This window comes from Gossypium hirsutum, chromosome A12 (assembly GCF_007990345.1).
Source record: "Gossypium hirsutum isolate 1008001.06 chromosome A12, Gossypium_hirsutum_v2.1, whole genome shotgun sequence".
NCBI classification, from domain to species: Eukaryota; Viridiplantae; Streptophyta; class Magnoliopsida; order Malvales; family Malvaceae; genus Gossypium; species Gossypium hirsutum.
The window spans coordinates 103,527,960-103,547,951 of NC_053435.1; the positions used below are offsets into that span (position 1 = coordinate 103,527,960).

At 30.6% G+C, this 19,992-nt stretch overlaps 2 protein-coding genes and 1 long non-coding RNA gene across 6 annotated transcripts; 1 reads left to right on the top strand and 2 right to left on the bottom strand.

Moving 5' to 3' along the window:
• Positions 1-551: 551 nt before the first annotated feature.
• Positions 552-1,654, bottom strand: LOC121211130 (uncharacterized). Of its 2 annotated transcripts, none has more exons than XM_041083454.1 (3): positions 1,378-1,654; positions 1,109-1,257; positions 552-852 (listed from the first exon to the last, which is right to left on the bottom strand). In XM_041083454.1, the coding sequence occupies exons 1-3, from the start codon at positions 1,381-1,383 to the stop codon at positions 834-836; spliced, it is 174 nt and encodes a 57-aa protein (XP_040939388.1). In that variant the 5' UTR covers positions 1,384-1,654; the 3' UTR covers positions 552-833. The 2 variants fall into 2 exon arrangements, with proteins under 2 accessions (XP_040939388.1, XP_040939389.1); XM_041083455.1 differs by having other exon boundaries at positions 690-852; positions 1,105-1,257; positions 1,378-1,637.
• A 536-nt stretch (positions 1,655-2,190) lies between these two features.
• Positions 2,191-3,182, bottom strand: LOC107888013 (uncharacterized). The gene is made up of 2 exons (XR_001681241.2): positions 2,819-3,182; positions 2,191-2,551 (listed from the first exon to the last, which is right to left on the bottom strand). It is a non-coding gene; the product is annotated as an uncharacterized lncRNA (long non-coding RNA).
• Positions 3,183-12,865: 9,683 nt separating this feature from the next.
• On the top strand, positions 12,866-18,368 carry LOC107886069 (uncharacterized). 3 transcript variants are annotated; one of them, XM_016809880.2, is made up of 11 exons: positions 12,866-13,691; positions 14,435-14,510; positions 14,679-14,795; positions 15,072-15,188; positions 15,265-15,612; positions 15,996-16,318; positions 16,598-16,697; positions 16,789-16,848; positions 16,997-17,083; positions 17,412-17,552; positions 17,849-18,368. In XM_016809880.2, the coding sequence occupies exons 1-11, from the start codon at positions 13,531-13,533 to the stop codon at positions 18,176-18,178; spliced, it is 1,860 nt and encodes a 619-aa protein (XP_016665369.2). In that variant the 5' UTR covers positions 12,866-13,530; the 3' UTR covers positions 18,179-18,368. The 3 variants fall into 3 exon arrangements, with proteins under 3 accessions (XP_016665369.2, XP_016665370.2, XP_016665371.2); XM_016809881.2 differs by having other exon boundaries at positions 15,265-15,606; XM_016809882.2 differs by having other exon boundaries at positions 14,685-14,795.
• The last annotated feature ends 1,624 nt before the right edge of the window (positions 18,369-19,992 follow it).

A 19,992-nucleotide genomic window follows, 5' to 3' on the forward strand; every position in this document is an offset into this window, starting at 1 on the left:
AACTATAAATCTACATAATTCAGTTCAAATGAACCACTGCAAAGGTGCTAGCATGTCCTACTGATAGAAACTAGTGGAGTAAAGTATCATGTTCTTTACCACTATTATTTACATTTAATGTATCCTCCCAAATCATGGTCAATTTAATCATTCAAACAATCTCGTACGATAGCATCTTATCAGAAACAAGTTTTAACATCAAGAAAATGAATCGGAACAAACAATCTTTTAGATAGCTTGAACACCAGGTCTTAGCTAATGGGTGGTGCCAAAGTACATTATTGTTTGGTTAACTAATCCAACCGGCAAACCATGCTAATAGTGGTATATGAAACCTAAGCATATCCACACACCACTACAATCAAAGCAGAAATATGTTGCAAGCCATTTTCCAGTCCATGAAACACACAACAGAAACTATCAAAATGCCATTTCCATCACACACCACATGGAAGGAAGAAACTAGAGACGTTCCAGATAGGAAAGGCTGCTACATGATAGGTGTTAGAATCAAAGGCATATATATGGAAGAGAAAGAAAATAAACCCAGATTAGTAGTAAAACAACCAATATCATAGAATTGATATATTATGGTGCTAAATAGTTAAACTAATCAAAGCCCATAAATTGAACAAACCAACAGATTTCATCTTTTATAAAATTCAATTAATACCCGCACAACTATCACAAAATAGAACCGAGGGTTTTATAATTCATTTACATTTTTTGTATCTGCAGGCCATTCAAGGCCTTCTTTCAATGCTTCCCTCATCTTTCTTCAAATTTAAATCACCAATTTCGCAGAAAGACAAGTCTCTCTTCCACCAAAATCTCTATATTAAAACTTTGTTCCTGAAATGCCAACATCAAACATAAATACTAGTTTGTCATGTAAAAAGAATTCTTCGATCCAAACGAAGTCGAAATTTGTACAAATTCAAGTTGATTAAATTTGTTAAATCTCCAAATTAACATTGAGATTAAGAAATAATCTCAACTAACTCTAGATCTAATATAACAAAACGTGATTCAAAATAAGAGGGGAAAAATATTATATTCTCTCTTTAAAGGAAATGGATATTGAGCACTTAAGTAAAGGCACACCTACGTCTGTTTGGAATAAGAAGAAGAGGAAGGGACGCGTTTGTTACGGAACATCATGTATCCGACGGGCAATACAACTCCGATCATCATGACCGCTGCTCCGATGATATATCTTAACGGACTCGGTGGTTCAACCTCTATCATTGTTTTGAACTGCACGGCACACAATCATAAACCAACGTTAACAATCAATTTGATAGTTGCAATTGCAAAAGAAAATTCTTCATAATTGCGAAGTTCGAGATCTGGATCGAACCGTATAAGGAGACTTACTGGCATTGTTTTGGGGGCTTGGCTTGTCCTTTGGGTATAACTCTGATTCGAAACGCAGAGGATTTGGGCCACCGGCCGAAGAAAGGAACTAGCTAACAGAGAGGGGAGGATTTAGGGTTAATCTGGGAAATCTGGATCTGTTGGGTTCGCAATTCTCAGCTGTGGGATTTGGGGTTATTGGTAAGTTTATTTTGCTTAAGGTCAAAAGATCCCAAACTGGCATAATCTGTTACAATTTTTTATATCCGCTTAAATGTTGTTGTTTGTTGTTTTCAAATATTCATTTAATTTTCACAACACCTCAAAATAATTAAAACTGTAAAATTAAGATATAAGTTAGCTCTCCCTATAAACAGTCACCCCTAAACAGCATCGGTTATAATTGTCAAGTTTCTTTTAAAAAAAATATTTTTTTTATGTTTTATTTTAATTTTTTATAATAAATTTTCACTTATAATAGCAAGTAGGATTTTCATTAAATTAATATTTTATAACAGCATAGTCTAAATTTTTAAATAAAATTATAGTTATTTCATATAAGCAAGCTTATTAATTATTATTTATTAAATAAAAATAATTTTAATTAAAATATTATTTTAATAAAATAATTAAATTTTACGTGAATAAATATATTAATAATATTTTATTACCAGAAAATAATCTTCAACAAGTGTAATTAAATATATCAATTTAAGAAACTGTAAAGTTCTTTAATTAAATATTCTACTATAAACTTGGAATATAAATTTATACATTTATTACTTAAATTTAGTAATTCATTATAATTTAATTAATTTAATTTGATAACTCATATTGATTAATCGAACTTTCTAATTAATCATGTGAAAAATATAAAATAAAATATGCATAAAAACAATAATACATGCTGTTGGACCTAATTTTTTGCCCGGCCCAAAACCTGTTAAAACCCAAAATACAATCCCCAAACCAAAGAACCAAACAGACCAGTTTTAAGCCCAAAATACAAAAAATAGACTAAACCCTAGCCCAAGTTTTTAGCCCAACAACTTAATTTCTTTTTTCAGCAAAAGGAAAACCTTCAGGCAAGCTGCTGCTTGTGCCCACGCCCAGCGCACCTCCCCCGCACGTCGCTCGCCTCCATTGAGCCGTACGCTCCACTACTAGCCCACATCAGAGAAGTGCTTAATCGAACCTACAAATACGAAAATCAGTTGTAAAAAAACGGTTATAAAAGCCTTCAAAAACAATGTAAAAAGGGATCTTTTTTTTTGGAGAAAATAGAGAATACACACAAAAGAGGAATCAATAAAAAAATCAAACTCAAAGTTCTAAAGGTTACTTTACTTCTTCTTTGGGTCTTTTTTTTTTGCTTTATATTTACGTTTCTTTTTTCTTTCTTATTTATTTATTGGGTTTTATGCAAATAAATTTGAAACAAGAATTAAAGAGAAGGTTTTACCTGGGTCTTAGTGATTTAGAACCCGAATGCCTGGGAAATGTGAAGATTCGGGCAGGGGATTTCGTCCATGGCTATAACAGTGGCCTTCTTTCTTGCCGAATTTGGCGTTCATGTAGAGAGCTTTCACTCTGTTTTTAAAAATGAATAAGAATGGTGATGCTTTAAATTTTTGAGTGTTTTAAAACTTTTTTTGCTTTAAATTTTTGGGTGTTCTAAAAATTTTTTTTAAGGTTAAAATAAAAGGAAACAAATAAGTTTAAGTGGGCAAGGAAACAAAACAGCATTGGGGAATGAAATTAGTGCGCCTTTTGGCCTGGATCCATGCGCATTGTACCTTTCAATGGGTAATTTCCGTAATCAGGCCCCTCTTTTGCGCTAGTCTTCAATCGGGCCATGTTAAGTTTCTTAAATTATTTAAATTTATCCCTGTAATCTGCGCGCTATTTCAATTTAGCCCTCCCCTTTTAGTGCAGTATTTTAAGATTTGGGGCATTTTCAATTCTAGACCTCGAACATTTATACGCACTTAATTTTAGCCAAAATTCTGTTTTAATAATTTATTTTACTTATAAATTCTCCCTTGGATTTTGTTTTTTCCTCTCAATTAAATTTCAGTTTTTTTAGTATAATCATGTTTCAACATATTATCTTGATTTCATACTTTTGTGATTTTTTTTCCATGTGCGTACCTGTTTATATGAAATACCTTATATATTATTATTACTACTATATGTATTATTTATATTAAGCTTTTCCTTTGTATATATTACTTTGTATAGTATTTACTTTTAATCTTCTATGCATATTATTTTTTTTTGGAATTTCATTTATGCTACATATTTTTTTCTTCCTTATTTTTTATTTTGATACAATTCAAGCTTTCATTCAAATTATTTACTTTAATATTTCTTTTAAAAATTCATTTGTACATTACTATTTGATATATTATTTTTCCCCCTATTTATTTTTTTTAAATTCTTATATTTATTACCCTTTTAAAATTTTCTTATAGTTTATGTAGTTATATTTCCAAATTTTCTTTTTCCTATTATTTATTTTATTTTAGAAAAACTTGTTATATTTTATTTGGGTGATTTATTTGAAACTTCTTTTAAAATTGGTTTCTTATGCATTGACCCTTGGATATAAATGGTGGTATTTTTATAATATATGATGTGCTGTTATTGCATGTATTCTAAGTTGTTCTTTTGCATTTCCTTATTATCTTAGATTATTCATGAGATGTTATTGCCACATGTTTTATTCCTTATGTTATCAAGTTTTTTTTTATAAAAATACATTTCATTTATTTATTACATTTCATTTGAAATTTTTAAACGAGGCAATGTTCGGTATTTAAAGAATTCGAAGAATCGTGCGCTAACGTACTGGGTTTTGCTTTCTTTGTTTGTCTTGAATATTCGAATATCCTCTTACCAGTTCACTCTCAAAAAAAAAATTTCAAAATAAAGGCAATGTTCGGAATTTAAAGAATTCGAAGAATCGTGCCCTAACGTACTGGGTTTCGCTTTCTTTGTTTGTCTTAAATATTCGAATATCCTCTTAAGGCTAAAACGCACGTTTTAAAGGCAAGCTCACAATTGAGGGTCAAAAATGTTGTGTCCTAACGTACTGGATGTAATGTTTTACCTTGAGGTGAGATGGTCTTTAATACACATTTGACTTACCTAAATGTTTTAAAAGCCAATAAAAGGAGGATCGCGTTTTGAACTCTGTCCAAATCTTTAATTTTCGACGTTAAGACACTAAATAATCAATCAAGTACCAATTTTGGGCGTGTCGAGGGTGCTAATCCTTCCTCGTACGTAACTGACTCCCGAACCGGTTTTCTATTTTTGCAGACCAAAATCGTCGTTTTGAAAAATTTATTTATTTATTAAAAACGACCGTGTTTTGAGGTGATCCAATCACACCCTATTAAAAACGATTGGTGGCTACTCCCAACTTTTCGTTTTCAAAAGTCGATTTCCCGTTTTCAAAAAAATGGTTTCGACACATGCATCTATTATACTTTTTTTTTAATTTTGTTGATTCAATTTCTACTTTCTTTCTTTTTTGAACATAATTCTTACTTTATTTAGTTGATAGAAATTCACAATATGAATTATACAGTAAACTTACAATGATTATCCTCTACAAGAGCATGCTATTATGAGGCTGTTAAAAAAAGGGTTGACTGTATTAAAATTTATGTTTTCGATTGTAATTCTACCAAGTGTACTTTTCTAAATTTTACATGATTTTAAGAGGATAAATGCCTAGTTTATACGTGAACTTTAGTCTAATGTGCAATTTGATACATGAACTTTGATTTGGTGCAATTATACACATGAAATTTAAATTGTGGTTCATATGTATACATGAAACTTTGATTTTAATTCAATTGTACACATTTAAATAAATGTGTATATAATTTATTAAACATAAAATGATGCTAATTCAATAATGTTGTTAGTGATTTGTGAGAATTGAATTTAATCAAAATTTCATGTATAAAATCTTAAAAAATCAAAGCTCATGTATGGCATTGTACATTGGATCAAAGTTCATGTATTGTCTTGATATTTATCTCAAACTAAAATGTCAAAAGTATCTCCATGATTTCTACTCAACTAAGTTAAGATTCCGTTGATAGGTGACATCAACTCAGTCACCCTTTTAAATGTAGTATAGATAAATAAATAAATAAATTACAAGCTAACAAGGATAAACATCTCATATAGACAAAGGCCAATAAAACTACAAACCTAATTACATAGAACGAAGAAATTAGTCGGGGACCTTAGTCTCAAAGTAGACATAGCCCCAAAAGGTAAGACAACCTAAATTTATAATGATGAAAACAAGCCTCCATCCCTTATATTAGGCTTCCCCACTTAAAATTGAAACAAAGGGAGATCTCAACTCGTTATCATGACCCTTTCAACTGAATGACACTTTTAGCCATCAAGAAAAAAAATCATGATGTGGTGAATCTATATGCAATTCTTTTCTCCCGTTATAGTTGAAATATCTCTAATTTGAAACAACAGATGCAATGAAACTCCAGACAAAATTGCGATCCCTTGAAAACTAGATAGACTATAAGTCACTAAAGACTTAGAGAAAATGAGTCACTATGGGACACGAGCATCATGACAATCACTACATGACACTAAATCATGACTCAAACCTTGGGCTAACAAAAAATTATTTTTCTAACAACTTATCATCTTCCTACCATAAAATTGGTTAAAGTTTGACATTGATACAAAACCAAGGGCAGTATGGGGATAATAGTCAGTTGTTCTACAACCATAGAGTTAGCCACCATGAAAACAATAGAAAAATTTAGACTAAAAACCTGAATACAATCGCTCAGGATCCTCGATTGGTGATTCGAACGGTTAGGCACCTTAGACTAAGCAAGATCAGTGCTTGAAAGTTGGTATGCTAACGATGAGAGGGAGGCTATATTGGAATATGCCAAAAGATTAATCATATGATAATTGTAATAATATACTTTTACCTAGTTTATTAACAAAGGCATTGTCATTACTATTTTCAGTCTTTATTTCTGTGTTAAATAAATTGTACAATGAATAATCCTAAGAATGATATGTGATATCAAGTATTATTGTAAGTTTGGATAATAATAATGCATTGAGACTAACATGTGCTTGATTGATCGCAAGTGTTGTTATGAATATGTGATATCAAGTCAACAAGTAAGTATATGTTAGAGAATGATATATTGGACTGACCCACCATAAGAATGCTTATTAGATTATTATGTAATAGGCATGACATTTCTCATAGTGATAAAGGTATGTATAATCTTTAGACTTGTATAATCTTTAGACTTGAGATCACTATTATTCCAACATCGTAAGTCATATGCTTTAACACAATCAAATGTCTTTCATAAATGGTTGTACTATAAAGACTTATGTTGGATATGTCAAAATCTATATAGGTGGAATGTGAGTGGTCAAGATAAATTTTGTCTCTCCTACATAATGGGAGTAATATCTTAGGCCTTCTAATTAGACCTGTCCACGGGTCGGGCCACCCGACCCACCTAAAAAATGAGATGGTTTAGGTAAAAATATAGGCTCGAAAAATGGGCTTGGGCAAAAGATAATGCCCATTTAAAAAACGGCTCGGGTTTTGGTTAAGCATTTTTTTGCCCAAGCTCAGCCAAAATATGCAAAAAAAAAACTACTATTTTTCTACTTTTTTATTATTTCGTTACTATTTTCTTGTTGTTTTCATTATTTTGCTACCATTTCACAATTATGTTGCTACTATTTTGTTGTTATTATTTAGATATTGTATAACTATTATTTTATTGTTAATTTTGTTACTAGTTTAGAAGTATTTGCTTATTAAGTTGCACCTATCTTAGTGTTATTTAATATACATATTTTTTAAAGAAAATTTTCAATTTGTAGAGAAAAAATTATTTTAGTGCTTTTAGTATTTTTGATGTATTATATATATTTTAAAAAAATCATATAAAATTTTAATACGGACGGGTCGGGCCCGAGTTTTAGTATTTTTATCCAGGCCGGGCTTGGACAAAATTTTAGGTCCATTTTTCAGGTCGGGCCAGGCCCGAGCTTAGCAAATGGGCCTAAAATTTTGTTTTGACCCAGCCGGGCCCATTGACACCTATACTTTTAATAGAGTTAGACCGAAAATGCATGATCATACTCAAATGAGTTGATATGATATATCATATTTATTTGTTTATCTTAATTTACTCAATGTATCAAGAAATAAGAGATTAAACTATACAAGTGCATACAAGTGCAATTATTTCATATCTTGTATCTAATCTAGATATCAAGGACAAAGGGATAGGTTATATGATAACATTATCACCAAAATGTTATGTCGGATCATGACTTATTGTAACTTGGGTAGCAATGATACATTTCTAGATGTCACTCACTGTTTGTAACATTAGAAATACTCTAATATTACTATCAATGTTGCAAGAGCCTACAAGATTACATCCTGTGGTTGAAGCGATCATAATCCAAAAAAATTGATATTATATTTAATTGTCACATGGATTAAATTAATTATAGAAATATTCTTATGATTAATTTGATTTGACAAAGTTTATGTGTACATACTTCATGTACACACATAGAGAATACAATTAAAATAAGGGTAATATATAAAAATAGTCACTTTTGTTTGTCCCATGTTACATTTTAGTCACTTATGTTTGAAATGTAACACTTATGTTTGAAATGTTACATTTTAGTCACTTATGTTTGAAATGTTACGTTTTAGTCACTTATGTTATGATTTTGTTACAAAGTGATCACTCCATCATTAAGTTCCGTTATCTCTCTAACGGTAATCCTACATGGCAGTCCAACTAGATTTTAGGTGCCAACTTAGATTTCTAAATGAGATGAAAATATATTTTTAATTAAAAAAATTTAATTAATTAAAATTTTTAATCCTAAACCTTAACTAAAAAAACTGTTCATCTTATCTTTTTTATTTTTCTTCCACCTCTTCTTTTTTTCAATGGTTTTTTTTTTTACATTTGACTGGAAAAACTATTATTAAGTTCAAAATAATTGAAATCAAATTGTCTGCTTCATAAAGATGGATTCAATGGAAGGTTCAGGTATGTTTTCTTTGCATTCCTCTATCTCTTTTATTCAATACTGGAAAACAAAAGATTAGATTTTTTGTTGTTTAATAAAAACCCTAAATTAAATTTTTTTAAGGAATTCAAGTGGATTACCAAAAAATCTAAGAATTTCTAACTCAATCGTAGCCCTGCCATCCAACTGGAGAAAAACATTCGACAAGAGAAAAGTACCATACGTTTTCAAGCTTAAACATTGATTTCATTGTCAATAAAGTGACATGAAGTTGAGAAGAAGCCAATTTTTAATTTCAAGAATTTTAATTTAGGAATTTCATTAAACAATAAAAAAAATCTAATCTTTTATTTTTCAGTATTGAATAAAAGAGATAGAGGAATGCAAAGAAGACATACCTGAACCCTCCATTGAATCCATTTTTATGAAACAGTCAATTTGATTTCAACCATTTTGATCTTAATAATAGTTTTTCCAGTCAAATGAAAAAAAAAACCATTGAAAAATAGAAGAGACGAAAGAAAAGTAAAAAAGAGGAGATGAACAGTTTTTTTAATTAAGGTTTAGGTTTAAAAATTTTAATTAATTAATTTTTTAATTAAAAATCTATTTTCATTCCATTTAGAAATCCAAGTTGGCACCTAAAATCTAGTTGGACTGTTACGTAGGATTACCGTTAGAAAGATAACGAAACTTAACGATAGAGTGATCACTTCGTAATAAAATAATAACATAAGTGAATAAAACGTAAAATTTCAAACATAAATGACTAAAATGTAACCTGAGGCAAACAAAAGTGACTATTTTTGTAGATTACTCTTAAAATAATATATGAATTGGGTTAATATAAATTTTAAATGGGAGTACTTTTAACGAAATTATTAAATAAAATTATTTAATATTTTTCAATCAAAGATACATTTTACTATTTTAATAAAATAATATATGAATTGGATTAATGTTTTATGGTGGTTTCCTTAAATTCCTCTATGGAAATATTTTATTCAATATAGGATTTTGAATAAAAGGAAGCTTGAATCTGAATTTTAGGTTATCCGAAATACTATTTTTGACTAGTAAAAAAAGAGTTTCATTTTTTTTATCTAAAATTTTTGAAGACTGTTCTAAACGTCTTTCATCCGGACGAATCACGTAAAAGTTAGGACATTTTGTTCTGGTTAAAGCTTTGCATCTCGACAGTAGTTTCAAATATGTATCAGTGTTACTCTCTTCCATATCATTTTAAGTTACATTTTTAACCTTTCTCAACCAAAGTTCGTTCTTTATACATGGATCCATGGGTTGTGATCGTTTGAGTCATTTTTCCGCTGTGCCATGGGGGTAAGGACATTCCAATGAGCTCCTCCAAACCTTTGGATGCATATTTGGCTAGCAACAATGAAGGTGGGAGAGGTTAGTCAGATTTGGGTTAGTTTGATGGGTTTTGGAAATGGAACCTTCAACGACTACCGCAACTCTAGTGACCAACCCAAGCTAGATGAACTCCAGTAAAATGTGCATTGATAAATGTAAAATCTTTAGTTGATGAATGTTATAAAATGTGCATAATAAAAATTGGAATGTATAAATGTATTAAAATAAAGTTTTAGTTGAGTGATAAATTAATAGTTTTTCTAATACAATTGGTTCGAATTCCAATATCACCATATGTATTTTTTATTAATTTTTAAATAAAAAGACTAAATTACCCTCAAATAATATAATTTATTTTAATTACAAAAAAATATTTTCATAATTTTCCTAACTAAGTTAGTGACACGATTGAAGAAGACACCAACTCAATAAAACACTTATTTAATAAAAATAGTATAGATATTTAAAAATATAATTTAATTCAAAAATACTAATGTGATTTTATACTCTTATAGTTTTTTGTAAAACCAAACAATATAATATTTTTGTTTATCATTCCTATCCCATTCAACTAATCAAACAACTTAATATTTGTTGCATTTCATTCCTATTTTATTAAATAAACCATGAAAAAAAATCAAATGAGACAAAACCGATCACCAAATCCACCTTCATCCTTGTCGCTATAAATTAAATCCTAGCCACATAACTAGGCAAAAACCAAGCATTTCGTTGGGACCAAATCTTTATTGCATTTAGTCTTTGACTACGGGGAATATGGCATCTCATTCCCAAAAATATAACTCTGGTGGTTATCTTGTTCGGGTTAGATTCGAATTTTATATTATTAGTTAAAATTTTTATATTAATATTTATTATAAATTTATAATTACATTAAAATAAAAATAATGTGTTATTCAAGCATAATTTCGATTGACTTGATAAATGTGGCCCGAGATTAAACATGTGTCTATAGTGTGAAGGGTTGAATTACTGGTCATCTTAATTTGTCATGAAATTGTGTTAAAAGAATGGTAATAGTGGACTTGAATTGAAATTTTTGTATTATCACTTTAGGGTTGAATTGAAATCTAGAGATTTTTACCCAAATTCCAAAAAGGAAAAAAATCAGATGTGACTTTCCAACGACATATTTATGCTTTAATTCGAATCCATCATACACTACAAATTAGGTACATCCACGTGTAGTATGAATAGGCAATTTGCACAATGAATTGACTTCAAATGATGTATATCAGAAATAAGATTTGCATATTTCCATATATCCACTGCATATTCAATTTTTAACTAAGGCATTTTCTTCGATTTCTAAAATATCACATTCGATCCGATGACAATTTAATTTATTTTTTATATAAATTTTAAATTTTCATTTTTACTTTTTTTTTCATTTAAATGTTGTTACATATATCTTATTAAATATATCCATATCAGAGATACTTATAATATTTAATTTTGTTATCCGCATCAAAGATACTAACATTTTCCATTAGGAGAATTATTCCACCTCCTTGTTAGGAGTATACAAGTTAATTATCTTTGACAATCTAATCATTCCAATAATACACTTACACTTGTCATTTACACATCCTCTAATTTAGTAATATTATATTACTTTGTCGATTTATCTAGAGACTAACAAATGACAATTAAACTTTATTAGGACATGCCACGTGGTATGAGATCAATACATTTATATACATCTTTTCTTTGATTCTCTCATTCGAACCATCTTTATGGTGACCACTCTTATTTTTCCTTCATCCTAGCTCCTCCTTCTTCTTTGCCCAATTCTATCATCCCCACCTTAGGGTTCTTCACCTTTATTGGGTGAACTCCTTGTATCAATAGATTTATGTTAGTATGTTGTTCAAGTATATATGATGATTTATCCATTTCAATTTAACTAATTATTCAACACTTCATGAGTATTGTTATAACGTTTAAGTTATAAATGTATTGATGGCGATTGTAGTGGTCGTTCACATCATGAGTGATGTGGAGAGACGATCAATGTGGTGACTTCTCTAAATTGAGATGATACTTTAGCATAGTGTAGGCTATATATCTTGTCTTGTGTCTCCTATTTGATGGATTACTCTTTGTTTAGTGCTGAAAGGGAGTAATTTTATGGTGGGAGTTTGGTTTGGCGTGTATTTCAACTATCAAACACTTTATCTCATAAGTGCTAAGGGCGGAGTAACGATAGGTATCAGCTTAAAAACATCATTGGAGTTGACTTGAGGAGATTGAATTGAGTGCTTGTCAAGTTAATGAGGTAAATGATTGACAAGTACTAATAGGAACTCTTTTCCATATATCTCCGAGAGATCAAGTGGGCCCATTTTGTATGATGCGGTGTTCTAGTGAGGCAAGCCTTTTTACGAGGTTGGGAAAGCTACGAGGTTGAACTTTCTTCATTCAATTATAAGATTGATGGTTTGGCAAAATATGATACGACAAGGGTATAACAAGTATAATAATTGATTATGATATATTTCAATTTTAATTTAAGGTTAAAAGTGATGTAATTAAGAGGGAAAAGCTTGACCCCTTGAATAAATAGTAATATATATTTTTTAACACTTCAAAAATTAATAATTCAATTTAATCTTTTTAATTTTAATTAAATAAAAATATTTTATTTTTACCTCTCTTAATAATTAATAATTCAATTTAAACCACTCTAAGACACCATTTTTAATGGTTGCCTCCAAAACTTTTAATTTCATCTTGCCCAGAACAAAATTATTGACTTCCTTTTCTCCCTTGATTTGTAAAATACCAAAAGAAAACTAAAAACAAGTAGCTTATTCAAAATATAACAAATCAATTATACTTCAAAATTTATCGTCATAGACGGCAGGAACATGTAAGAAACTAAAATTTATTGTCATTTTAGCATGCACTTGGCTTAAGTGCTTATATCCCTCCAATAATAGCAATACCATTTTTTTCTCTTTTAATTCGTATGCTTTTTTTACGAAGCTGTGATAAAATTTTATCATCTTCTGTTATTCTTCTTTAGTTAACTCATATTCTCAATCTAATCCATTTGTTAACTTAAACATCATAACGTGTTTCGAGCACAAATTCGATACTTCTATAACATTTGTTTCAATTTCATGTCTACTCTCAACATAAACCTGCGTCAAGATTATTTAGATGCAATGAACATGAACTGACCAAATTGTAGAATTTGTCAGAATCACATTAATTTCCATTGACTGGTTTTGTTGTTTTTAACCTTACTTTCCTGTTTATATATATATGTATTATGTATTTTCTTAATATTCACTTTTTATCGAGGTAAATATTAGACAGAGGAGACCAGGTGAAATAACTCCTCACATTGAATGCACTCAACAACTCTGAAGTTTATCATCTAAAGCAGGCAACTACCAGGTCCCATCGGGGGAGGGAAACTTTTGCCTTGTTTACTTTCACATTCTTATGTGAACATTCAAGCTTTTTTTTTTTTAAATTTCATTTACTACCATTTACATAACCCCATTTTGATGAACTATATCTCTCGAGTTTTGCCACTTCTATTACAACATTCATCATATAATCTTTGTCGGGTGGTTTTTTTCCTTGTCAAGTTCTAACTTCGATTGTTTCTCAACAAAAAATATATATAAAATAGCAAATCATTATTTTATGGTATAGAGTGAAAGAATGTGAATGTTTGGAATAGTGTGTAGAGTTGCTGACGTACAAGAAATGGATGGTTTTCGATTAGATCAGGAAGAAGGAGCAACAACAGCAGGGGGAGGAAAGGAGACTGAAGAATCTTCTTGGTCATCAAATCCACAAGTTCAGGCTCAACATAGACGTTCTAAGAGGTGACCTTCACATCTTCCAAGTTTCTTATGTTGTTTTTTTCAACTTGTTGTGCAATAATTAATCATAAAGTTAGTTGGACACTGTTGGGAATGTTACTAACCATGTCAATTTTTCTGTAGTTCTAAGGGTTTATTTTTCTTTGTACTTAACTGGTGTTTGCTTCTTTTTCATCCCCCCTTATCTTGTATTGCCTTTACTTGATAAGCAAGTGAAAAATTTTGGATCTTGTAAGTTTGAATATGGTGCAATAGGTCTATGGATAAATAATCTCTCTTGGTTCAATTGGCAGCAATATTAGTGAAGCAGGATTCAGGAGAATGATTTGCTGTTGTTGTTTTACCTGGATATGGTATGAATACTTGATTGCTAAGACTCACTAGGGAACAAATGAACCTCGAATTTTGATCTAATCATCTTAGTAAATTTTCAGTGGAATGTTCTATTATAAACTACCAAATGAGGAAGTACACATCATGTTTTTAGCTTTTCACCATTCTGCTTCTAGGCTTTTGTTTTAGCTGCGAGCTTCATTCTGATTATGAAGTGATGAATAATGAAGCCCTTAATGAGTGCTTTCACAAGTTTGTAATTCTTGTAAGTAGCCATAAGTTATAGAGTTGGTTTGATTAACTTTACAAGTGCAATTTGAGCATATAATCTTTCCATAAAATTATTGTAATTCTCAGAATCAGTTAAATCTCATTCTGACAGTTCCAATTACTATTCCTTGCTTTTGTTTCAGTGCGTCGGACAGAAATCTCGATGTTTTAAGAGGCAAAGTTTCGCGTCCGGTGAAGAAAGAGCAAAATGAAGTACATGTGAGGATACATTTTCTGAACAATTCCAAACTATGGCCATCTCATGCTATATTAGAGGACTGAAGTTATATATATAGCCTTGTTTTGCAGTGTTGAACGAGTATGAGAATTATGCATACTTCTTTTTCTATTTATTTACCCTTTTACTGTTTTTCAAATGTGAAAAAGTTTCAGGCATCTCCATTATCAACAAGGGCTTGTAGGACTCGAAGTCCTCTTCATGATTGCTCTGCTTATGGCAACAAGAATATTTCAGTGAACCAACGAGCCTCTTTGGAGAAAGATGTAAGCCTTCAACTTAGATGGTTTTCTTTGATTATAAATGTTTGACTGAATGTCTGAAAGGCATATAGATACTTCATGTGTGATGAAGGTGAACCCTTATAGTTCTATTTCAGTTGGGCCATAAATGGGTAATGAACCCATATGCATTCCATGAGAGACTTGACATGTGCACCTAAACAATGGATCAATGGTCTTTTATGCTGAATAGCTGTATAATTTATCTCTTTGCTGCATAAGTTTCGACATTAGCATAACCATGGTTTTCCCCCTTTTCAGATAGAACTACTGCAATTACGTTTGCAACAAGAAAAATCTATGCGACTTATGCTTGAAAGAGCAATGGGGCGGGCTTCAAGCACTCTATCACCGGGGCATAGGCATTTTGCTACACAGGTAATATGATTTCTGGGAATGTGACTTTCTAGCTGTTTATGAAAACCAATCCTCAGCGAATATTGGCTAATTTCAGACAAAGGAATTGATTACGGAGATCGAGTTACTTGAAGAAGAGGTTGCAAACCGTGAGCAACATGTACTTTCTCTCTATAGGAGTGTTTTTGACCAGTGCGTTAGTCGGCAACCTTCTGAGCAGAGTTCAGGCAAGGCATCTCCTGCCCATATGAAGCATGCATCAAGGAAACACCCAAGTGTTATTTCAAGTGCATTTTGTTCTTCAAAAAAGTTCCCTCTGAAACCTTGGCAAGCTCTAGTTTCCACAAATGATTCTGGGAAAAGAATCTCTAGAAGTATTGATGCGTCACAGTTCTGTGGAAAAAACGACATTCTATTTGACAAGACATCTTCACACTCTGTTAGGGCAAGAAACATGCGTACTCTAATTTTCTTTTTTACAACTGTGTTGTTAATTCTTGTTTTGTTCATTTAAAAGCTCATTCTTGTTTTGTTGTGAAAATTAAGAGTTGCATGTTTCTGATATATCAAGAGCCTTGACGTCATAGATGGATGGGCATCTTGAGCAAGGGCTATCTCATACTATTCTGCAACAATAACAAGTTGGATTCCTTAATCTGTTTTTTATATATATTGTTCCGGTGAAAATATTAAATTCAAAGATTGTGTTATATTGAAATCGATCATGCATTTTGTATTTTACCGTGTGAACCATATGCCTAATCTGTTTTATAATGCCATGGCCATGCATGTTTGATGTCCAGACTTTCTTACCCTCGCATTTTTCAGGCTCATGAAAAAGTTCAAGGTATGGAAAAATCCTCAGTGCTGCGAACCCTGAAAGATCATCTATACCAGTGTCCAAGCAAGTTGTCGGAGGAGATGGTCAGATGTATGGCAGCTGTATATTGCGGGCTTCGTCCTGCAACGTCTCCAAGTTCCAACAAAAACCAGTCGCCTTTATTGTCAAGGTCATCAACTAATGTTGTACTTCCTAGACGTGGCGCCGGAGACGACCAGGATTTCTCTTGCACGTCTGATATTGAAATATCTTGGATATCAACTGATACGAACCAATTTTCTAGAGCATCTTATGCCATCAGTAACTACAGGTTGGTTTATTATAGATACATATATATATAAATATGCAAAAAGAAAATAGAGAAATAAACATAGACATGGAAATACTGTGTTTTGAGGAAATTAAGGTACACATTGCACAAGCAATTTGAGAGCAACTTCTTTTTTTTTTCTCTTTTCTTGTGATACAAGTCAAATTCAAGTTTAATGTTTGTTTTTCTTTTTTATTTAAACCAACAGCATGTTTCCTCTTATATTTCATCACATCCTTTGAAACTGACACAATTTGTGCATTAATTTGTCAACTTCAGAGCTCTAGTAGAACAACTAGAAAAAGTGACGGTGAATCAGATGGAATTTAATGCCCAAATTGCATTTTGGATCAATGTGTACAATGCCCTTGTTATGCATGTAAGCGCAAATTCATTTACCAGCTCGTTCGTTGCTTCCTTCTTCTTGTTTTTTTTTTACCATCTTTAACTCTCAAATTTTCCTTGTGCAGGCATATTTAGCATATGGAATTCCCCATGGTTCTTTAAGACGGTTAGCCTTGTTTCACAAGGTAGTCCTATACTTAAATCCAAGCCGAAAACAAATTTAAGCATTTAATGACATCTTAAGAAAGTGTGGGAACCTCTAAGAGTGGTTGCATCTTTGTTATGATTTAGTCAGTTATTAGATGATAAAATTCGTTTTTCTGCATAGTGCAGGCTTCATACAACATTGGTGGCCATATCATAACTGCAAATACCATAGAGCAGTCAATATTTTGCTTCCGTACACCTCGAATCGGGCGGGTATAACTTTTGACATCAAGTACATATATAGAAATAGGTTGATAATTCATAATCTTGCAATATCCAGTACATAATGTTATCTGATTACTGATTAATTCAATATGTTTCACATCTTTTCCCTCCAGTATGTAATGGATATTTCAATAATCTTTTAGCATCTCATTGTTGGCTATAATATAATGCAATAGGTTTAAGGTGTTTATCACTTATCAGTGTAACCTTTTCAACCTTTGAAGACTAGAAACTTGTCTTACGGTGGAAATCAGCTACAATAACTAGCCAATTTCCTGATATTCATATATTTTATCTGATATTGTTTAAATATCAGTGGCTAGAGACAATCCTCTCCACAGCATTAAGGAAAAAATCTGGTGAAGAAAGGCAAATTATCAGTTCAAATTTTGGTCTTCCATATTCCCAACCACTTGCTTGCTTTGCTCTCTGTACTGGAGCTTTTTCTGATCCTGTGGTAATTTCTACTTGCCTTTTACAGTGTTTTGCAGTATAATTGTCATACAATATAATTTAGTAGGGTTTACATATAATTGATCCGTTTCAGTTAAAATGTCAAAATTCAAAACTTATCCAGTTATTTTCATCTCAATAAAAGTTAGTTATCCAGTTTAGTGCTTGTATTGATTGAAAAGATACAATCTTGATACTTAATCACATAAATAGCATATTTTGAAGTCCTATTATTGATTTTGAAAGCCTTTTTTTTTTTTTCAATTTAACCTGTTTTTGGCTCATCTTACACCTTTGTAGCTAAAAGTTTACACAGCATCAAATGTTAAAGAAGAGTTAGAAGCTGCAAAAAGAGACTTCCTTCAAGCAAATGTAGTTGTTAAGAAGTCAAAGAAAGTATTCCTACCCAGAGTTCTTGAAAGATTTGCTAAAGAAGCCTCCATCAACTCAGACGATCTCTTGAACTGGGTTCTTGAAAATGTCGACAAAAAGCTCCACAATTCAATACAGAAATGTATGGACGGCAAATCCAAGAAGAAACCATCACATTGCATTGACTGGTTGCCTTACAGTTCAAGATTCAGGTATATTTTCTCAAAGGATCTAACGGAGAAGCCATGGTGGGTGTGACTGAGTTCGACTCTACACGAATTTAACTACGATGGTTCTCGACATATTTTGTTGACGATGAAACGTAAGAGGTATCGCTCATCTATACGTGTAATTCAATGTCAAATTCATTGTACATCCTAATCTTATATCACTTACCATATATTCTTGTGAGATTAATATCTTTGCAAAAGTAGTGCATTTAACTTAATGAGTACATTACAATTCCTAATTGTTTTGAGGCTGTAATAAGCCTTGAAATTCGCTGTGATTGGTGTTATTACTTTGAATGTAATCTACTTTGTGTTTTTTTTTTAAACAGTAGGGGTTGTAGAGATTTTGAATCTGGGACCATGACTGTGGAAAATTTAGACATTAGTTGTTTGCCACTTCACCTATGCTTCAGTTGACGAATGCAAATGTTGCATGTAACACAGTGTAATAACTTTTGGTAAAAGTATCATGGCAGTCTTTGTAACGTGAATTAGATTATATTTTATTCTCTCTATTAAAAAAATAAGCAAATTAGTCCATGTACGTTAAATCAAAAAGTAAATCGGTCTTACTATTAAAAGTTTTATCCATTTCTACTGATAAAAACTGACTCCAATACGGCAACATGAGTTGTATGTGGTACGCCACATGTAATTGTCTTGTTATTCCGTCAGGCATATCAATTTTAACAATATAAATGCATGAAAATTTTAACAGAAATAAACAGTAATACAGAAGTCTCCATAATATATGTACCGGTAATCTTTTAAGTTCTAATATCAGCTCTTTTTATATTATAAGTTAAAATTAAATTATATTTTTAAAATCAAAATAAAACTTTACCATTATATTAATTTTAACTTATAAAAAAATTACAACTTTTGTATATACCAACATACAATATATCAATTTTGGCCAAGCTAGTTACTCCTTTATAAAATTTTTTAGCTAGAAATTACTAACGCAATACATTTATTGATAATCTTTGTTTTAGTTTGGGTTTATTGGTAAAAGTAATTACCATTTAATGCTATTGGATTAAAAAAATTTATTAGGTATAATAATAAATTTAATTCATAATATTTAATTTGTCAATTTCAGTCTATTTTTTGGATTATTTTGGTTAAATTTTTAGTTAAATTAATTTTTAGACAAAAAATTAATTGTTCTGTTAAAATTTAATGGCACCGCAACATCCCTCACATATTCCACTATTGATGTGGATAATATTTTAATATTTTATATATTTTTTTAAATTTTAAATTTTTTTCATGAATTATGTGATAGTCATTAAAGTTTAAACGCCAAAGTAATAAACAAGTACCAAAATGATTAACAAGATAAATATTAATGGGCTTAATTTGTTATTATATCATTACATAACTAAAGTTAGGCTTAATTAGCCCACTATTTTTGTTGATTAAGCCTAATTAAGCCCAACCATTTTTAAATCTGGTAACAAATTTAATATCCCTGTTCTTTTTTCACTTATAAAAAAATGGGGTTAATAAATAAATTTGCCACTTTATTACGTGTAAATATTAAAATTCGTTATTATATTTTATTATGGTTGATTTTTATCATTATATGTAATTAAAATTTACAACTAAAATTTGATTTTAATTATATTTTATCATTCAACTTTGATTTTTTAATCAAATTTTACACTCAACTACATTCCAGAGGATTTCAAGACAATTTAACCCAAAAAAAAAGTTTTCAAATATTTCATTTTAATGAATAATTATAATTGATTTATAAAAACATATTAAAATTAAGAATTTATGCTTCCTTTAAATAAATGAGCACTTAATACTACTATTTATACTAGTCTTGTGAGT

Coding starts and splice junctions, on each gene's coding strand:
- LOC107886069 (XM_016809880.2), top strand. CDS start 13,531: ATGTTTGGAATAGTGTGTAGAGTTGCTGACGTACAAGAAATGGATGGT. Junction 16,849..16,996: donor GGTTAGCCTTGTTTCACAAG/GTAGTCCTATAC, acceptor TGCATAGTGCAG/GCTTCATACAACATTGGTGG. Junction 17,084..17,411: donor GTACACCTCGAATCGGGCGG/GTATAACTTTTG, acceptor TTTAAATATCAG/TGGCTAGAGACAATCCTCTC.